At 45.3% G+C, this 18,009-nt stretch overlaps 1 protein-coding gene across 1 annotated transcript in view; it reads right to left on the bottom strand.

The window, feature by feature from the left end:
• Positions 1 to 17,746, bottom strand: part of LOC116977411 (outer dense fiber protein 2-like) — a 36,827-nt gene extending 19,081 nt beyond the window's left edge. Inside the window, exons 1-4 of the mRNA XM_033027840.1 lie at positions 17,732 to 17,746; positions 12,163 to 12,276; positions 9,859 to 10,031; positions 62 to 188 (exon numbers count right to left, since the gene is read on the bottom strand). Coding sequence (XP_032883731.1) covers positions 62 to 188; positions 9,859 to 10,031; positions 12,163 to 12,276; positions 17,732 to 17,746 — 429 coding nt within the window. The remainder of the gene's footprint in view (positions 1 to 61; positions 189 to 9,858; positions 10,032 to 12,162; positions 12,277 to 17,731) is intronic.
• Between the last annotated feature and the right edge of the window lie 263 nt (positions 17,747 to 18,009).

The following is an 18,009-nucleotide window of genomic DNA, read 5'->3' as shown; positions in this document are numbered from 1 at the left end:
TGCCTGATCTGCTGAGTTCCTCCAGCACTTTGTCTTGCCTTTAGTCGTACTTTGTACTCACCTGGATTAATTCTACAATGGAATTTTTTAGCGTTGCCACTTGGTTTTCTGCAGCGATGGATGCTGTTTCAGCTTCTTTCAGTGCCACCACCAGCTTGTTCTCTTCAGTAAGACTTTCATTTTCCTTCCTAAATTGTGAGAAAGGAGGCACCAGATCAGTTTCCAACTACACACCAGTCAATAATTTAAGATTCAAGGCAGCAAATGTAAAATGGATGACGAGAGATACTGAGACCCAGTTCTGTTCTGGCCTTTCCTCGCCTCCATGTTATTTTCCTCCTCCCTCACCACCTCTACTCTCAGTATGAAGAAGGGTTCCCACCCAAAACGTCACCTGCTCCTTTTCTCCAGTGATTCTGCCCGACCCACTGAGTTACTCCAGCATTTTGTGACTACCTCTGGTATCAACCTGCATCTGCAGTTCCTTCCTACAGACGTATTGACTCCAGTAGTTGGGATGTCATGTTGGAACTATATATATTTTTGTGGGCAGTGGGAAATCTGTTAGTAAAACGACAAAAACATTTAAATCGAAAATACAGGCTACCACCGACACAGGCAGGAAGATTATAATGGTACTGAAATAGAAGCAAAGTGCTGGAAATAATGCCTCAAGGCAGTGTGTGGGAGGAGAAATAGAGTTAATGTTTCAGCTAAAGATTCTTCAATAGGACTGGGAAAGAGTGAAAGGAGTTGTAGAGACCATCAGAAAGGAATGGATCGGGCTGTGGATGCAGCCCAGGCCATCACACAAACCAACCTTCCTTCCATTGACTTCATTTATACCTCACGTTGGCTTTGCTGGCTTTACCTAGCACTAAACGTTATTCCCTTATCATGTATCTATACACAGTAAATGGATCGATTGTAATCATGTATTGTCTTTCTGCTGACTGGTTAGCATGCAACAAAAAGCTTTTCACTGTACCTCGGTACACGTGACAATAAACTAACTTGAACAGATGGGGGAAAGGTGTGAGGGATAAGATGATTAAACCACCATCATTGTGAGGGGCCGAGTGATTGAATTCACCGACCTTGTGATGGGCCGAGAAGTTGGAATCACCAACCTTGTGATTCGAACAAACAGTCAGACCTTCAGAGCTGTTGATAACATTGTAGAATAACAAGATGAGGTAAGGAATGTAGCTGACAACACAGAAGCTATTCTTTAGGTCAAAGGCAATTAAGTAGGTTAGGGCAACAGCTACTGAGCATGCTTAATAAAATAAATGAATATTAACTTTACACCCCTCATGACAAAGAACCTAATTTAAATGTACATGCGATGTATGATGTGGGAGGAGAGGGAATGATTGATGACGCACGGAGGGGAGGGTTAGAAGATTGTGAACCTCGGTACCCTGATTGGAAGGGGTCAGAAGGGGAGGCGTCCGATCAATAAAGACTGTATACTGAATTGTATAAAAATAGAAGTTTTTCCTTTGCTCGGTGTGTCTCAACTTGGAGAGGCACCCGATTCTGCAGACTCGCAAATAAAGCATTTCTTGTTTCCACGATTTAGTCTCTGAGTAGTGATTGTGAGCACAAACCATATATCTCACAAGTTGGGGGCTCGTCCGAGATCGCCACTCCGGCCGCTTGACGGAGGCACGAAAGGAAGGGAAGGTGCATCCTGCTGATTTCAGCAGTCTCTGATCTCCTTGCTTGCCGTCAACAGTTTGAGCGAGTGATATTCGGACAAGAGACTCTGGAAACAAGAGGGAATCCGGTGAAAGGGATCAATCAATCGAGCAATTCCTGTGCACAGGACTCGGGTAAGAATATTGACTATTAAATATTACTCGGGCGATTGGGTTCTGTTGGACGGGAAAAGGTCTGACAGGGATGGGTAACCGGAACGGGCAAAGTAAGGGCCCGGGGAAAAAGGCTCAAACTGGTGAAGAGCCGCACATTCCGCCTGATAGTCCATTGGGGCGGATGTTGCACGGATGGGGTGAGGGGGGGACTCAGGGTAAAAGTAAGAAAGTCATGATAAAGTATTGTTACTTTGAATGGCCAAAGGAACCCATAAAAGGGGTGAATGGAGGGACCAAGGTTGGGGTCCCCCGGGAAATAAAGAACAAGGATCAGGGGGATGGCGCACCGGGCCATCCCGGTGTTATCATTGTCACAAAGAAGGACACTTTAAAAGAGAATGTCCAAAGATAAGGCATGAAGTACAATCGTACACACTGATGGAGGAATAGGGAGGTCAGGGGTTCCCCTCCTTGGGGTGTGTAGGACGTACACGGGAACCCTTGGTAAACTTAAAGTAGGTCCCCAAGGAGAAGACACGGTATTTATGGTGGACTCAGGGGCGGAAAGATCAAGTGTAACCAGGATACCGGAGGGAATGGGATTAGGGGAAAAGCAAGTCAAAATCTCTGGAGTAGGGGGAAAGGTAATGACAGCTCCCGAGATAGAAGGAGTAATGGTAAGTTTTGAAAATCGAGAGGCCATGGAAGACTTAATCCTGGTGCCCCAGGCAGGAATAAATCTGATGGGAAGGGACGTTCAAATTCAATTAGGAATGGGCACAGCTCCCATAGGTGGACAGATTATAGTACAACTATATAAATTGACGACCGAAGATGAAGAAAGAATAGTCTCACAGGCGTGGGCAAGAGAGGGAAATAGGGGAGGGCTAAGAATACCACCTCTGAGGATAGCCTTGCGAGAAGGAAGTGAAGTAGTACAAGTAAGACAGTATCCGATTTCAATGGAAGGAAGGAAAGGGCTGCAGCCAATTATAGAAAACTTACTGAAGGATGGAGTATTGGAGAGTTGTATGTCCCCCTACAACACGCCAATACTCCCTGTAAGAAAGACTGACGGAACGTTCCGACTGGTCCAGGACCTAAGAGAATTGAATAGGGTAGTTAGGGCTCGACACCCGGTAGTCCCAAATCCTTATACCATAATGGGACGTATACCCCCTAACCATAGGTGGTTCAGTGTGGTAGATCTGAAAGACGCCTTTTGGAGCTGCCCCCTGGCTGAGGAAAGTAGAGACCTCTTTGCATTCGAGTGGGAAAACCCAGACACACCGAGGAAGCAACAGTATCGATGGACTGTGCTCCCTCAGGGATTTACTGAATCCCTGAACCTGTTCGGGCAAATATTAGAACAAGTATTAGAGGATGTTCCCAGGACCTATGGGACACAATTATTGCAGTACGTAGATGATTTGTTACTCTCAGGCGGAGAAGAAGAGCCAGTAAGGGATGCAACCATAACCCTCTTAAACATTTTAGGGGAAAAGGGATTGAGAGTGTCCAAAAATAAACTACAATTTGTTGAACATAGAAACATAGAAATTAGGTGCAGGAGTAGGCCATTCGGCCCTTCGAGCCTGCACCGCCATTCAATATGATCATGGCTGATCATCCAACTCAATATCCCGTACCTGCCTTCTCTCCATACCCTCTGATCCCCTTAGCCACAAGGGCCACATCTAACTCCCTCTTAAATATAGCCAATGTGATGTGGTATAAGGATTTGGGACTACCGGGTGTCGAGCCCTAACTACCCTATTCAATTCTCTTAGGTCCTGGACCAGTCGGAACGTTCCGTCAGTCTTTCTTACTGGCCTCGACTACCCTCTGTGGCAGGGAGTTCCAGAGATTCACCACTCTCTGTGTGAAAAAAGTTCTTCTCATCTCGGTTTTAAAGGATTTCCCCCTTATCCTTAAGCTGTGACCCCTTGTCCTGGACTTCCCCAACATCGGGAGCAATCTTCCTGCATCTAGCCTGTCCAACCCCTTAAGAATGTTGTAAGTTTCTATAAGATCCCCTCTCAATCTCCTAAACAGGAGGTTAAATATCTAGGACACCTGATTAGTGACGGGAAAAGGAGAATAAACCCCGAAAGAATAGCTGGGATCACCGGGCTGCTGATGCCAAGGAACAAAAAAGAAATCAGGACGTTTCTCGGGTTAATTGGATACTGTAGATTATGGATAGACAATTACACCCGACAAGTCAAGTTCTTGTATGATAAATTGTGTGAGGATACTGATAAAGTACAATGGGATTCTGAGGACGAACAGAGATTTGGAGAAATAAAGAATAGCCTGATCACCGCACCGGTACTGACCCTCCCGTCCATCGATCAACCATTCCATCTCTTTGTTAATGCGGAGAATGGAATTGCGTTGGGGGTACTGACACAAAAGTGAGGAGGGAAGCGACAGCCAGTCGCATTCCTTTCTAAACTCTTGGATCCGGTATCACGAGGGTGGCCTGTATGTATTCAAGCGGTCGCAGCAACAGCAATATTAGTGGAAGAAAGTAGTAAATTGACATTTGGAGGTGACCTGGTAGTATCTACTCCCCACACGGTCCGGACAATACTAACTCAGAAGTCCAACCGGTGGTTGACTGACTCCAGGATCCTAAAGTACGAAGTGATACTTATGGAAAAAGACGATTTGACCATTCTGACCGATAAGAATTTAAACCCTTCCCAGTTTTGATACTCGGCGGATGACGAGCAGGAAGGGCAGAGACCAGAACACTACTGTAGCGAAGTTATAGAACTACAGACCAAGAGCAGGGAGGATTTGGAGGAGCAGCCTCTGGTAGAGGGAGAAAGGTGGTTTTTGACGGTTCTTCCCGCTGTATAAATGGAAAAAGATATAGTGGGTATGCCATAATAGGAGGAGAAGGATTTGAAGGAGTGGAGGCGGGCAGGTTGCCATGTAGTTGGTCGGCTCAGTCATGTGAATTGTATGCCTTAATACGGGCGTTAGAATTGTTGGAGGGGAAGGAAGGAACGGTGTACACCGACTCCAAATATGCATTTGGAGTAGTGCACACGTTTGGGAGAATATGGAAAGAAAGGGGGATGATTACAGCAAGAGGAAAGGAGTTGGCACATGAGCAATTAATTGAGAAGGCGCTGGAAGCATTACATTTGCCAGAAAGGATAGCGGTGGTCCATGTGGCGGGACACCAAAAGGGGAACTCATTAGAAGCAAGGGGAAATGAAGCGGCAGACGGAGCCGCCAAAAAGGTAGCGACAGAAGGAACAGTGAGGATGTTGTCTTTAATACCATTAAGGGAAGGAGTAGGAAAGATACCTGTATTCTCACAGGAGGAGGAGGACAAAATGAATGAGTTAGGGGCTCGGCGTTCCACTGACGGGAGGTGGTGGACGCCGGATGGGAAACAAATGTTAACCAAAGGATTAACTCGGGATTTGATGACACAACTGCACTCCCAGTCACATTGGGGAGCGCAGGCCCTGTGTGACACACTACTACGGACCTACGCTTGCCGAGGTATCTATACTTTGGCTAAGCAGACAGTCTCCGGTTGTGTGTTATGTCAGAGGGTTAACAAGAAGGTAATGAGAGCTGTCCCTGGTGGAGGACAACAATTGGCTATAAGACCCTTCCAGAGAATACAGGTAGATTTTACAGAACTTCCAAGAATACAAAGGTGGAAGTACCTCCTAGTAGTTGTAGACCATTTCACCAGGTGGGTGGAAGCATTTCCCACGATAAATGCCACCGCTCAGGCAATAACCCGGATATTATTAGAACAAATCATTCCCCGATACGGGGACATCGAATCCATAGATTCCGACCGAGGAACACATTTTGCCTCTAAGATTCACCTGTTGGTTTGCAGTACCTTGGGAATAAATTGGAAATTGCATACACCCTGGCACCCCCAGAGTTCTGGGCGAGTGGAAAGAATGAATGCAACCCTTAAAACACAGATAACTAAGTTAATGGAGGAAACCAGACTACCCTGGACTAAGTGTTTACCAATTGCATTATTAAGAATACGAACGGCACCCCGTAAAGATATTGCGGTGTCTCCCTACGAAATGTTGTTTGGGCTGCCCTATCTTGGAAAGGTAGAGGGCACGCCGACCTTCGAAGGCAGCGATGTGTTCCTGAGGAACTATTTACTGGCAGTGTCTCGTTCCCTTGCAGAATTAAAAATAAAAGGACTGTTGGCACAAAGTCCACCACTCGACTTTCCAATACACGCTATAAAGGCCGGTGACTGGGTACTGATTAAAAGTTGGAAGGAGGAGAAACTGCAGCCCTGGTGGACTGGCCCATACCTGGCATTGCTGACAACGGAGACAGCAGTACGAACAAAAGAAAAAGGGTGGACACATGCGACCCGGGTTAAAGGACCCGTTGACCCGCCGTCAGTTCCTGAGAAAGACGATCAGTGGACGGTAAAACCAGGGAATAAGCCCCTGGCATTAACTTTCAGTAAGAAATAAGTGTATGAAACTAAAAGCATGAAAGGAGCAGTTATAGTATTACTAACTATGTATGTAACCATTATAAGAAGTGTTAATAACTGTGATAAGTGCTACCATCCTATCAGATATGGAGGGCGAACAACCAGAGCATTTACCTATCATTCCCATGTAAGTGATGATTGCTACGACCTAAGGACTAGAGCTGTTTGTCAGGACGGGAGGAGGGGTATTATGTAGTTGAAAATAAGGGACATGTAGGAAGTTTTGGGCACATTACCTGCCCAAAAGGGGAGAAATGGGTCTGCATGACCAAGAGAGGACAGTTAGGCATCCCTTCCCGAGCCAGGGAGGAAACATTAGACAAAATTAAGGAGGTAGTGATAGGGAAGTTAGCAGAAGCAGTAGTCAACAAACCTCCCCCACCTTCCCAGCCTCAACTGCACCAGACTATGTATGATGAAATAAAGCAGCAGATTGAGATCCCGGAAGTGGGGAGAAACTTGTTTGTGGACTTGGCCCTCCGGATAGCCAGAACCCTGAATGTGACTAACTGTTGGGTTTGTGGAGGACCGCTGATGAGCTCACGCTGGCCATGGAGAGGATCTCTCATTGAGGTATGGGACCTGATAAAGTGGAATTTGACGGTGGGAAGAGATCGAAGTCCCCAGGAATGGGTCCTGACACACACCCCGGTTGGAACTGAGTGTATCGCCAGGCCCTGGGCAAAGGATGCCATCCTAGTAGGCAGCAGCCCCTGCCAGCGCATCATCACCCAGTGGCCAAATCAATCCCGAGTGTGGTGGCCAGAGGAACCTCAATGGTATCCCACTGCAAAGGATGAAGGAAACTGTACTATCTGGATGAAGACTGATGGAAGCGAATCGACTGGATTATGGAATTGCACCGGGAACAACCCTTACCAGGGAATCCCAGTGTTGCAGGACATATGGGACAATGTTACCTCTAGTGGACCGGCCCCTGAAGGACTGCTATGGATATGCGGACACAAGGCATACTCGTTATTGCCAGAAAAATGGAGTGGGACTTGTTTAATTGGACTGGTACAACCAGGGTTTTTTTTGTTGACCACTGAGGAGGGGCGGTCGCTAGGAACACCCATCTTTGACGATCTACACCGAACGAAGAGAAGAATGGACATCGGAAAATGGGAAAATGATGAGTGGCCACCTGCAAGAATCATCTCATATTATGGACCAGCCACTTGGGCACAGGACGGATCCTGGGGCTACCGGACCCCAGTGTATATGTTAAATCGGATCATAAGACTACAGGCAGTGCTGGAAGTAATTACTAACCAGACTGCATCTGCACTAGAGATGTTGGCGAAGCAGAAGACACAGATGAGAACAGCGATATACCAAAACCGTTTGGCCTTAGACTACTTACTAGCCGAAGAGGGAGGAGTATGCGGAAAATTCAACCTCTCTAATTGCTGCCTAAATATAGATGACAACGGGCAAGCAGTAATGGATATATCAGAAGGAATCAGAAAAATAGCACATGTCCCGGTACAGAGATGGAACACAATCATGGGAGCAGGATGGTAGGATTACATCTTAGGAGGAGCTTGGTGGAAAGCGGTGGGACTGGTGATTTTATGGGCATTAGCTGCATTGATCATTATCCCCTGTTGTATACCATGTCTCAGGGTTCTTATAACTAGAAGTATAAGCCAAATGCAGGCAGTTGTAGTCCCCATGGGGGAGAAAGGGGGCGTCCAGAAGATAATGATAATGAGGCCGAGAGAGGACCCAGAGGAAAGAGAGATAAAAAGAATGTTATTAGCTTTGGAACAGCAGGAAGTCTAGGAATGGGGTTTAATACAGGATGCGTAGCAAAAGAAAAAGGGAGCATTGTGAGGGATAAGATGATTAAACCACCATCATTGTGAGGGGCCGAGTGATTGAAGTCACCGACCTTGTGATGGGCTGAGTAGTTGGAATCACCAACCTTGTGATTCGAACAAACAGTCAGACCTTCAGAGCTGTTGATAACATTGTAGAATTACAAGATGAGGTAAGGAATGTAGCTGACAACACAGAAGCTATTCTTTAGGTCAAAGGCAATTAAGTAGGTTAGGGCAACAGCTACTGAGCATGCTTAATAAAATAAATGAATATTAACTTTACGCCCCTCATGACAAAGAACCTAATTTAAATGTACATGCGATGTATGATGTGGGAGGAGAGGGAATGATTGATGACGCACGGAGGGGAGGGTTGGAAGATTGTGAACCTCGGTACCCTGATTGGAAGGGGTCAGAAGGGGAGGCGTCCGATCAATAAAGACTGTATACTGAATTGTATAAAAATAGACGTTTTTCCTTTGCTCGGTGTGTCTCAACTTGGAGAGGCACCCGATTCTGCAGACTCGCAAATAAAGCATTTCTTGTTTCCACGATTTAGTCTCTGAGTAGTGATTGTGAGCACAAACCATATATCTCACAAAGGGAATATCAGGAAAGAATTTGGTCAGACCACATTAGGAGTGTTGTGCACTGTTCTGGTCACCTTGCCAGAGGAATGATGTATAAAGCTTGCAAAAATATTTACAAAATGCCACTAGGTCTGGAGAGTTTGAGTTACAAGAAGAGGCTGGGTCTTTTTTGACTGCAGTACAGGAGGCTGAGGGGAGACCCTACAGAGATTTAGAAGATCACGAGGGACATAGATAAAGTGAATAACCATAGTCTCGGGGTAGGGGAGCCTAAAACTAGAGGGCATAGGTCTAAGATGAAAGGGAAAAGATTTTAAAAGGAGCAACCTTTTCACACAGTGGGTTGTGCGTACGTGAAACAAACTGCTTGAGGAAGTGGTAGAGGTTGGTACAATTTGGGCATTTAAAGGAAATTTGAGCAGGTACATGGATAAAGTCACATAGTGAGGATACATCTCTTCAGCCCAACCTGTCTGTGCCAGTCGTAAGTCATATGAGCAGAATTAGGCCAATTGGCCCATCGAGTCTATTCCACCATTTAATCATGGGTGATCTATCTTTCCTTCTCAATCCCGTTCTCCTGCCTTCTCCCCGCAACCTTTGACAGCCTTATGAATCAAGAACCTAAAGATAAGAAATAGATCGGAAAGGTTTGGAAGAATGTGGGCCAGGTACAGACATGTGCGACTAGGTTGCTACGCAACTTGGTTGGCCCTGGACAAGTGGGGCCAAGGGGCCTGTTTCCATGCTGTGGAACTCTGTGATTCTAACAACAAGACATGAGGTATGGATGACATGCATCATTTACAGGGAGTTGGCATTAGTTCAATTTAGCATCATGGCCGGCAGAGCGGTAGTGGGCCGAAGGGCCTGTCTATGTGCTGTACCACTCTCTGTTTTATGCTTCTTCTCAAAGTTCCTTTCAATTTAATTCCAGCCTTATTGCCCTTGGTTATCCCTCGATAGATCATTTGTCCCGAGGAGTTTACATTTCTCAATAAAAAAGTGTATTATTGGAATACTGGTTTAAATATCAGACGGCCTAATTTCACATGAATGTCTTTAAGCATTCACACTTGCACTATCTCACAGATAACAAATATACTTACCGATTCAGATTCTGTTCTTTCTGTAGCTTTGCAAAGCTCTCCCAGATATCTCCATGTCTATAGATTGTTCTGGAAAGTTCCCACGACTGTTTAGCTTCAAGATCTTCGTCCGGGCATTTTGATTTAGCCGAGTCAATCAAATCTTCCGCAAACTGTTCACCTGATGTGTTCAGCTTTTGGGGGACAATTTAAACAATTTGCTTTAGAGGTAACAGAGTAATTTATGCAATTTTTATTATTGTCGCGTGAAAAGCTTTGCTGGCGTGCTAACCAGCCAGCGGAAAGACAATACATGATTACTAGAGCCAGGATTTTGCTATAAATGCCATGTGCCTTTTCACGCCTTTTTTGATGATTTTACTGAGATAATGCCTTTTTCACGATCTAGTGGCTAAATCGGTCTTTTTTTGCCGTTTTGCTAAAAGGTCATGCTATTTTCTTAGTTGTGATTACAATGATGTTTTCTATGTTAACAAGTTAATATTAATGTTATTATAAACGTGTTAACACAGGATAAATTACAATAAAATTTCCACCACCGGGACGAAACCGGGGGCGCCACCGTCGGTGGTTCAGTCTTCTCCAAAATCTATTTATTGCTTCCAATTTTGCAAACTTCCCACTTCCCATTTTTGCAAACCTATCACTTCCCTTGAGAAATGTGTCAAAACATTAGTGAATAACTTGCAGGTTTTCAACAAAGTAACTGACGATATTCGTAAAGTTCCTGGCGATGTAGGCAAAGACATACAAGGAAAATGTGAGAGAGTGATTTTAGCGAACAAAGATCTTGAAGAAATACAAAATATAGCTAAAGTTCTCAAAGGTAGTTGTAATGTACAAGATATCAACATGAATATAGAGTCTGTAGCTTGTTTCTGGAATGCACCAGTGACCTCAGTGAGGTAGAAAGAAGTTTTTCACAACTGAAGCATATTCTGTCTGACAGACGGCATAGTTTAACACCAGATAATTTGAAAAAAATGCTGGTAGTTATGTGCAACCAGGCAACTTTGGTCATTTACTGTAGTGTTCCTTTATATTATCATTTTTAACCATGTTTTGGTGGTGGAAATACATGCCTTTTTATGCCTTTTTTAAATCAATAAATGCCTTTTTCGTACCTTTTTTGTGATTTTATTATGCCTTTTTGCCTGCCTATTTCAGAGTTTTTTAGTGCCTAAACATCATAGCTCTAATTATTACAATCAAGCCATTTGCAGGGTACAAATACATGATAAGGGAATAACGTTCAGTGCAAGATAAAGCCAGCAATGTCCGATCAAAGATAGTCGAAGGGTCCCCGATGAGGTAGACAGTAGTTCAGGACTGCTCTCTGGTTGTGGTAGGATAGTTCAGTTGCCTGATAACAGCTGGGATGAAACTGTCCCTGAATCTGGAGGTGTGCGCTTTCACACTTCTATATCTTTTGCCCAGTACAGCACAGGGACAGGCCCTTTGGCCCACAATGTATATGTCTGCGCATTTGTTTATCTTGATGCCAAGAGTCACTGATTTCATCTGCCTGCACTTCATCCATTCCTCCCATCATTCCCAGCATATTCCCCATCTAAAAGCCTCTTAAATGCCACTATCATGTCTGCCTCCACCACCACCCCTGGCAGTACGTTCTGGGTACACACCACCCTGTGTTTAAACAATAACTTGCCCCACACATGTACTTTATACTTTGCCTCTCCCACCTTAAACCTAGTCTTCATTAGATATATATATAAAATCACCTCAAATAAATCTTTTGTCTATGCCACTCTCACCTTAAATCCATGCTCTCTAGTCTTCAACAGGTCTATATAATCATCCTTTTGTCTGTCATGCAGTAAACATTCAGGTGCCTCTGCGCTTTGGTGCTCCTTCAGGTTCAACCTGCATATTATACCATGCTTCAGCAATGGACTATTCTCCAGTCAAACGTTAAATGGAAAAAAAGATCTAAGTAACTTGCAGCACAAGAGGCACGGTGGTGCAGCGGTAGAATTGCTGCCTTACAATGCCAGAGATCTGGGTTCCATCCTGACTACGGATGCTGCCTGTATGAAGTTTGTACGTTCTCCCCGTGATCTGCATGGGTTTTCTCCGGGAACTCCAGTTTCCTCCCACACTCCAAAGACGTATAGGTTTGTAAGTTAATTGGCTTGGTATAAATGTAAAATTGTCCCTTGTGTGTTTAGGATAGTGGTAATGTTCAGGGCTGAAGGGCCTGTTTCCGTGTTGTATCTCTAAACTAAACTAAACTATTCAAGAACCTCACCAAATCCCATTTTTAATGATGTTATCTAAACTTACTTTGTTTTTCAGTTGTTTCAGGTCTTTCATGACTCTGTCAACCTGGTGCCCAGACTGATTCATTTGCTCATTTTCTATCTTGTCGGAGGTGGTTTCAAGAGGTCGATCTGGTCTCTGCATCATAAGAGACAAACATTACATGCATAATGTCGAACATAAATATAATTGTGAAATTTCAGACAAGATGTATTTACAGTACAGATTTTAGGTTTAGGTTTCTTATTGTCATGTGTACCGAGGTGCAGTGAAAAGCTTTGTTTTGCATGCTATCCAAACAGCTCAGATATACCATCAAGTCAAACACAAAAACAATAGATGGAGTAAGGTGAAGGGAGAAGATACTGAGTGCAAATCATAAAAACATAAGTGATAGGAGTAGAATTAGGACATTCGGCCCATCGATTCTACTCTACTATTCATTCATGGCTGATCTATCTCTCCCTCCTAAACCCAATCTCCTGCCTTCTCCCCATAACCCCTGTCACCCGTACAAATAAAAAAACTCTGACACCTGTATTAATCAAGAATCTATCTATCTCTGCTTTTTAAATGTATTCACGATGCTACCAGAATATTTCAGTGAAAGAATAATACATTTTACTTCGGAGTCAAGTGAGTGACTACGTGAAGAGCCCGCTCAGCACGCATGCGCGGCATTGCGTTCAGCAGTGCAACAGCGGCCGCAGCGGGAGTCAGGCGCTCCCGCTGCAGTTTAAAAGATTGACCGTCAGGTAAGTTACTCTGAGGTCGGTTTTTCTTTTGCAAGGAGAGCCTTCTGATTTGTTTTTCAGACATGAAGAAAAGGCTCTCGAAGAAATCTGTCCCCCGCTCGACTCCGACGGAGGAGCGTTCCATCTGTGGGGGGCAGCAGGCGGTAGGACTGCTTACCCAGCGCTCCGCCATCCCCGACACCGGGCCGAGCCCAGTCCCGCTAGCGCCTGAGCAGCGGGCTGGTTGTATAGCCACCAGGAAGAGCATCCGGCCGGTGGTTTCCGACTCGTCGGACAGGGACGTCTCACCACCCGTTCGGGGGAGAGACAGCCGCCTGAGCCGCATGGAGCGGCTCCTGGAGCAGGTGCTCCAGCGAGACTCGCTGCGTGAGGGGCAGTCTCGCAGGGGGAGTTCAGGCACTCCCTCCACAGTGCCTTGTGCACTGGCCATCGCTTCCTCCTCACCCGAGGGCAGCTTTGGCGACCAGGACTGGGCTGGTCAGGAAGAGGGGACGCTGGCTGAAGAAGTCGTGAGTATGCAAGGGGTGCAGGACCAGGAAGAGCTGCTGGGTGTGGTGGATCGCTACGTGGCAACCCCACGTGCAGGAAGGCCATTAGAGCCTAAACTAGCGGCCAGCATTAACCACCTCTCCAACAGGCCCCTAAAGGAGCAGGTGGTTAATGAGGCCTTAGAATTGTACACAGCTCCAGAAAATTGTGAGTCTCTCAAAGTGCCGCTGTCAACAGCCAAATCTGGGGGCACGTCGGGATAAATATTCGGAACTAGGAGCTGAAACTGCAGCGGATCCTCAGGCTCCTGACGTCAGCCATCACATCATTTGCTCGTTCTGTGGACAATACGGAGATGACCACAAACCAACTCTCGCGCTGTTGTGCAACACGCAGTTCGAGATAAATAACCTCCGTAAAGAAATTATAGGACCTGCCCTAAATCCAAAATTCGCGGAGTTATGCAAAACCCCAGCCACTGAGCCAGACACACTGCTCTTTGGCAAAGACCTCATGAAAAAAAGTAAAGGATATGGAAGAGGCCTCTAAAAAAAATCAAAAACTTTCGGTCTCATGAGGGCAGGCCCCGGGATGAGCAAACCCAAAACAACAATACCCAAGCGGCAGCACCCCATCGCGTCCACCAGTCGACGTCTACCCTATGGGACTGGTGAAAGCTCGGGGTCCGCAAATCACCACCTGAAGTATTTTTTAGACCAAGGCCCAGAGCGGACCCCATGGAAAATGCGCCACCCCCAAACATCACCGCCACGTCAGACAACGCGCAAGACTCGCTGGTCTGGGAAGAGACAGAAGAAACACCCATAACCATGGAGGTACAGTGGCTTGCAAAAGTATTCATACCCCTTGAACCTTTCCACATTTTGTCACGTTACAACCACAAACATAAATGTATTTTATTGGGATTTTATGTGATAGACCAACACAAAGTGGCGCATAATTGTGAAGTGGAAGGAAAATGATACATGGTTTTCAAATTTTTTTACAAATATAAAACTGAAAAGTGTGGCATGCAAAAGTATTCAGCCCCCTTTACTCTGATACCCCTAAATTAAATCCAGTGCAATCAATTGCCTTCAGAAGTCACCTAATGATTAAGTAGAGTCCACTTGTGTGTAATCTAATCTCAGTATAAATACAGCTGTTCTGTGAAGGCCTCAGAGGTTTGTTAGAGAACATTAGTGAACAAACAGCATCATGAAGCCCAAGGAACACGCCAGACAGGTCAGGGATAAAGTTGTGGAGAAGTTTAAAGCAGGGTTAGGTTATAATAAAATATCCCAAGCTTTGAACATCTCACGGAGCACTGTTCAATCCATCATCCGAAAATGGAAAGAGTATGGCACAACTGCAAACCTACCAAGACATGGCCGTCCACCTAAACTGACAGGCCGGGCAATGAGAGCATTGATCAGAGAAGCAGCCAAGAGGCCCATGGTAACTCTGGAGGAGCTGCAGAGATCCACAGCTCAGGTGGGAGAATCTGTCCACAGGACAACTATTAGTCGTGCACTCCACAAATCGGGCCTTTATGGAAGAGTGGCAAGAAGAAAGCCATTGTTGAAAAAAAGCCATAAGAAGTCCCGTTTGCAGTTTGCCACAAGCCATGTGGGGGACACAGCAAACATGTGGAGGAAGGTGCTCTGGTCAGATGAGACCAAAATTGAAGTTTTTGGCCTAAATGCAAAACGCTATGTGTGGCGGAAAACTAACTGCACATCACCCTGAACACACCATCCCCACTGTGAAACATGGTGGTGGCAGCATCATGCTGTGGGGATGCTTTTCTTCAGCAGGGACAGGGAAGCTGGTCAGAGTTGATGGGAAGATGGATGGAGCCAAATACAGGGCAATCTTGGAAGAAAACCTGTTAAGAGTCTGCAAAAGACTTGAGACTGGGGCGGAGGTTCACCTTCCAGCAGGACAACGACCCTAAACATACAGCCAGAGCTACAATGGAATGGTTTAGATCAAAGCATATTCATGTGTTACAATGGCCCAGTCAAAGTCCAGACTTAAATCCAATTGAGAATCTCTGGCAAGACTTGAAAATTGCTGTTCACATACGCTCTCCATCCAATCTGACTGAGCTTGAGCTATTTTGCAAAGAAAATGGGCAAAAATGTCAGTCTCTAGATGTGCAAAGCTGGTAGAGACATACCCCAAAAGACGTGCAGCTGTAATTGCAGCGAATGGTGGTTCTACAAAGTATTGACTCAGGGGGGCTGAATACTTTTGCACGCCACACTTTTCAGTTTTTTATTTGTAAAAAAATTAGAAAACCATGTATCATTTTCCTTCCACTTCACAATTATACACCACTAAAATCCCAATAAAATACATTTAAGTTTGTGGTTGTAACGTGACAAAATGTGGAAAATTTCAAGGGGTATGAATACTTTTGCAAGCCACTGTAGGTGGTTCTGGTTCCTACCAGCATATAGAAAGTAGGGGCGCAATACTAACAGGGGTGGGAGATTACACCTGTTTAAGGAAGCATGGGAGTCTATCACGAGTGACAAGTATATACTCAATAGCATTAGTGGATACAAAATACAATTTATACTAGAAAAATTGCCACCAGCTCAACATTCACCCCAGAGGATCTTTTCCCTCTCAGTTAAAGAGAAACGAGAGGGACAAGCTGAACTGGTGAGACTAATCACTAAGGGTATCATGGGAAAAAACAAAACATTAACCCTTGGAATTTGTGTCAAATATATTCACTAAAACTAAAAAAGATGGTGGGTGTCGCATCATCATTGACTTAACTTCACTAAATATGTTTGTTAAGTAAGTACATTTCAAAATGGAAACGTTTGTTACTGCCAAACAACTGATTTCCAAAGGATACTTCATGGCAAGCATTGACCTCAAAGATGCTTACTATTCAGTACCCATTCACAAGGATCATCGCAGATACCTGAAATTTACCTGGATGGGGCAGCAATGGCAGTTTAAAGCATTACCCAATGTTTAACATCAGCCCCAAGGTTATTCACCAAGATACTAAAACCAGCCCTGGCAATATTAACAAGACAAAAGCATATGGTCATGGCATATCTTGATGATATCTTAATAGTAGGCAAGACCATGGAATTGGCATATCAGCTGTGTCAGCTACCAAACGGTTGTTCGAAACCTTGGGATTTGTCTTACATCCAGATAAATCTGTTGAAGCCATCCACAACCATGGACTACTTGGGCTTCACAATTAACTCAGCCCACATGTCTGTAACTTTGCCAAAAGACAAAACAACTGAATTGGCACAATCATGCAACAATTTAATGGTCAACGAGCGACCAACTATTCGACAAGTAGCAAGAGTAATTGGGGAAATGGTAGCAGCATTTCCGGCTACACAATTTGGACCTTTGCACTATCAAAACTTACAAAGAGCAAAGGTACAGGCAATAAAACGACATGCAGGTCATTATGATCGTATCATGAAATTACCCACTGAAGCAATATCAGAACTACAGTGGTGGGCAGAAAACGTTTGGCATAGTTTCAGCCCTATCATCATCATTAACCCTACTTTAGTTATCCAAACAGATGCCAGTGCTCAAGGCTGGGGAGCGACTAACTCCATATCCAGCACAGGTGGTAGATGGACTAACCTAGAGTCATCATTACTACTTACACTTTAGGTTTAGGTTTCATATTGTCATGTGTACCGAGGTGCAGTGAAAAGCTTTGTTTTGCATGCTATCCAAACAGCTCAGATATACCATCAAGTCAAACACAAAAACAATAGATGGAGTAAGGTGAAGGGAGAAGATACAGAGTGCAAATCATAAGAACATAAGTGATAGGAGTAGAATTAGGACATTCGGCCCATCGATTCTACTCTACCATTCATTCATGGCTGATCTATCTCTCCCTCTAAACCCAATCTCCTGCCTTCTCCCCATTACCCCTGTCACCCGTACAAATAAAAAAACTCTGACACCCGTATTAATCAAGAATCTATCTCTGCCTTTTAAATGTATTCACGATGCTACCAGAATATTTCAGTGAAAGAATAATACATTTTACTTCGGAGTCACGTGAGTGACTACGTGAAGAGCCCGCTCAGCACGCATGCGCGGCATTGCGTTCAGCAGTGCAACAGCGGCCGCAGCGGGAGTCAGGCGCTCCCGCTGCAGTTTAAAAGATGGACCGTCAGGTAAGTTACTCTGAGGTCGGTTTTTCTTTTGCAAGGAGAGCCTTTTGATTTGTTTTTCAGACATGAAGAAAAGGCTCTCGAAGAAATCTGTCCCCCCGCTCGACTCCGACGGAGGAGCGTTCCATCTGTGGGGAGGCAGCAGGCGGTAGGACTGCTTACCCGGCGCTCCGCCATCCCCGACACCGGGCCGAGCCCAGTCCCGCTAGCGCCTGAGCAGCGGGCTGGTTGTATAGCCACCAGGAAGAGCATCCGGCCGGTGGTTTCCGACTCGTCGGATGGGGACGTCTCACCACCCGTTCGGGGGAGAGACAGCCACCTGAGCCGCATGGAGCGGCTCCTGGAGCAGGTGCTCCAGCGAGACTCGCTGCGTGAGGGGCAGTCTCGCAGGGGGAGTTCAGGCACTCCCTCCACAGTGCCTTGTGCACTGGCCATCATTT

The sequence above is a fragment of the Amblyraja radiata genome, chromosome 10, assembly GCF_010909765.2.
Source record: "Amblyraja radiata isolate CabotCenter1 chromosome 10, sAmbRad1.1.pri, whole genome shotgun sequence".
NCBI lineage: Eukaryota > Metazoa > Chordata > Chondrichthyes > Rajiformes > Rajidae > Amblyraja > Amblyraja radiata.
Note: the sequence above shows the minus strand (reverse complement) of the source record. Positions and strands in the feature narration are given on the sequence as shown.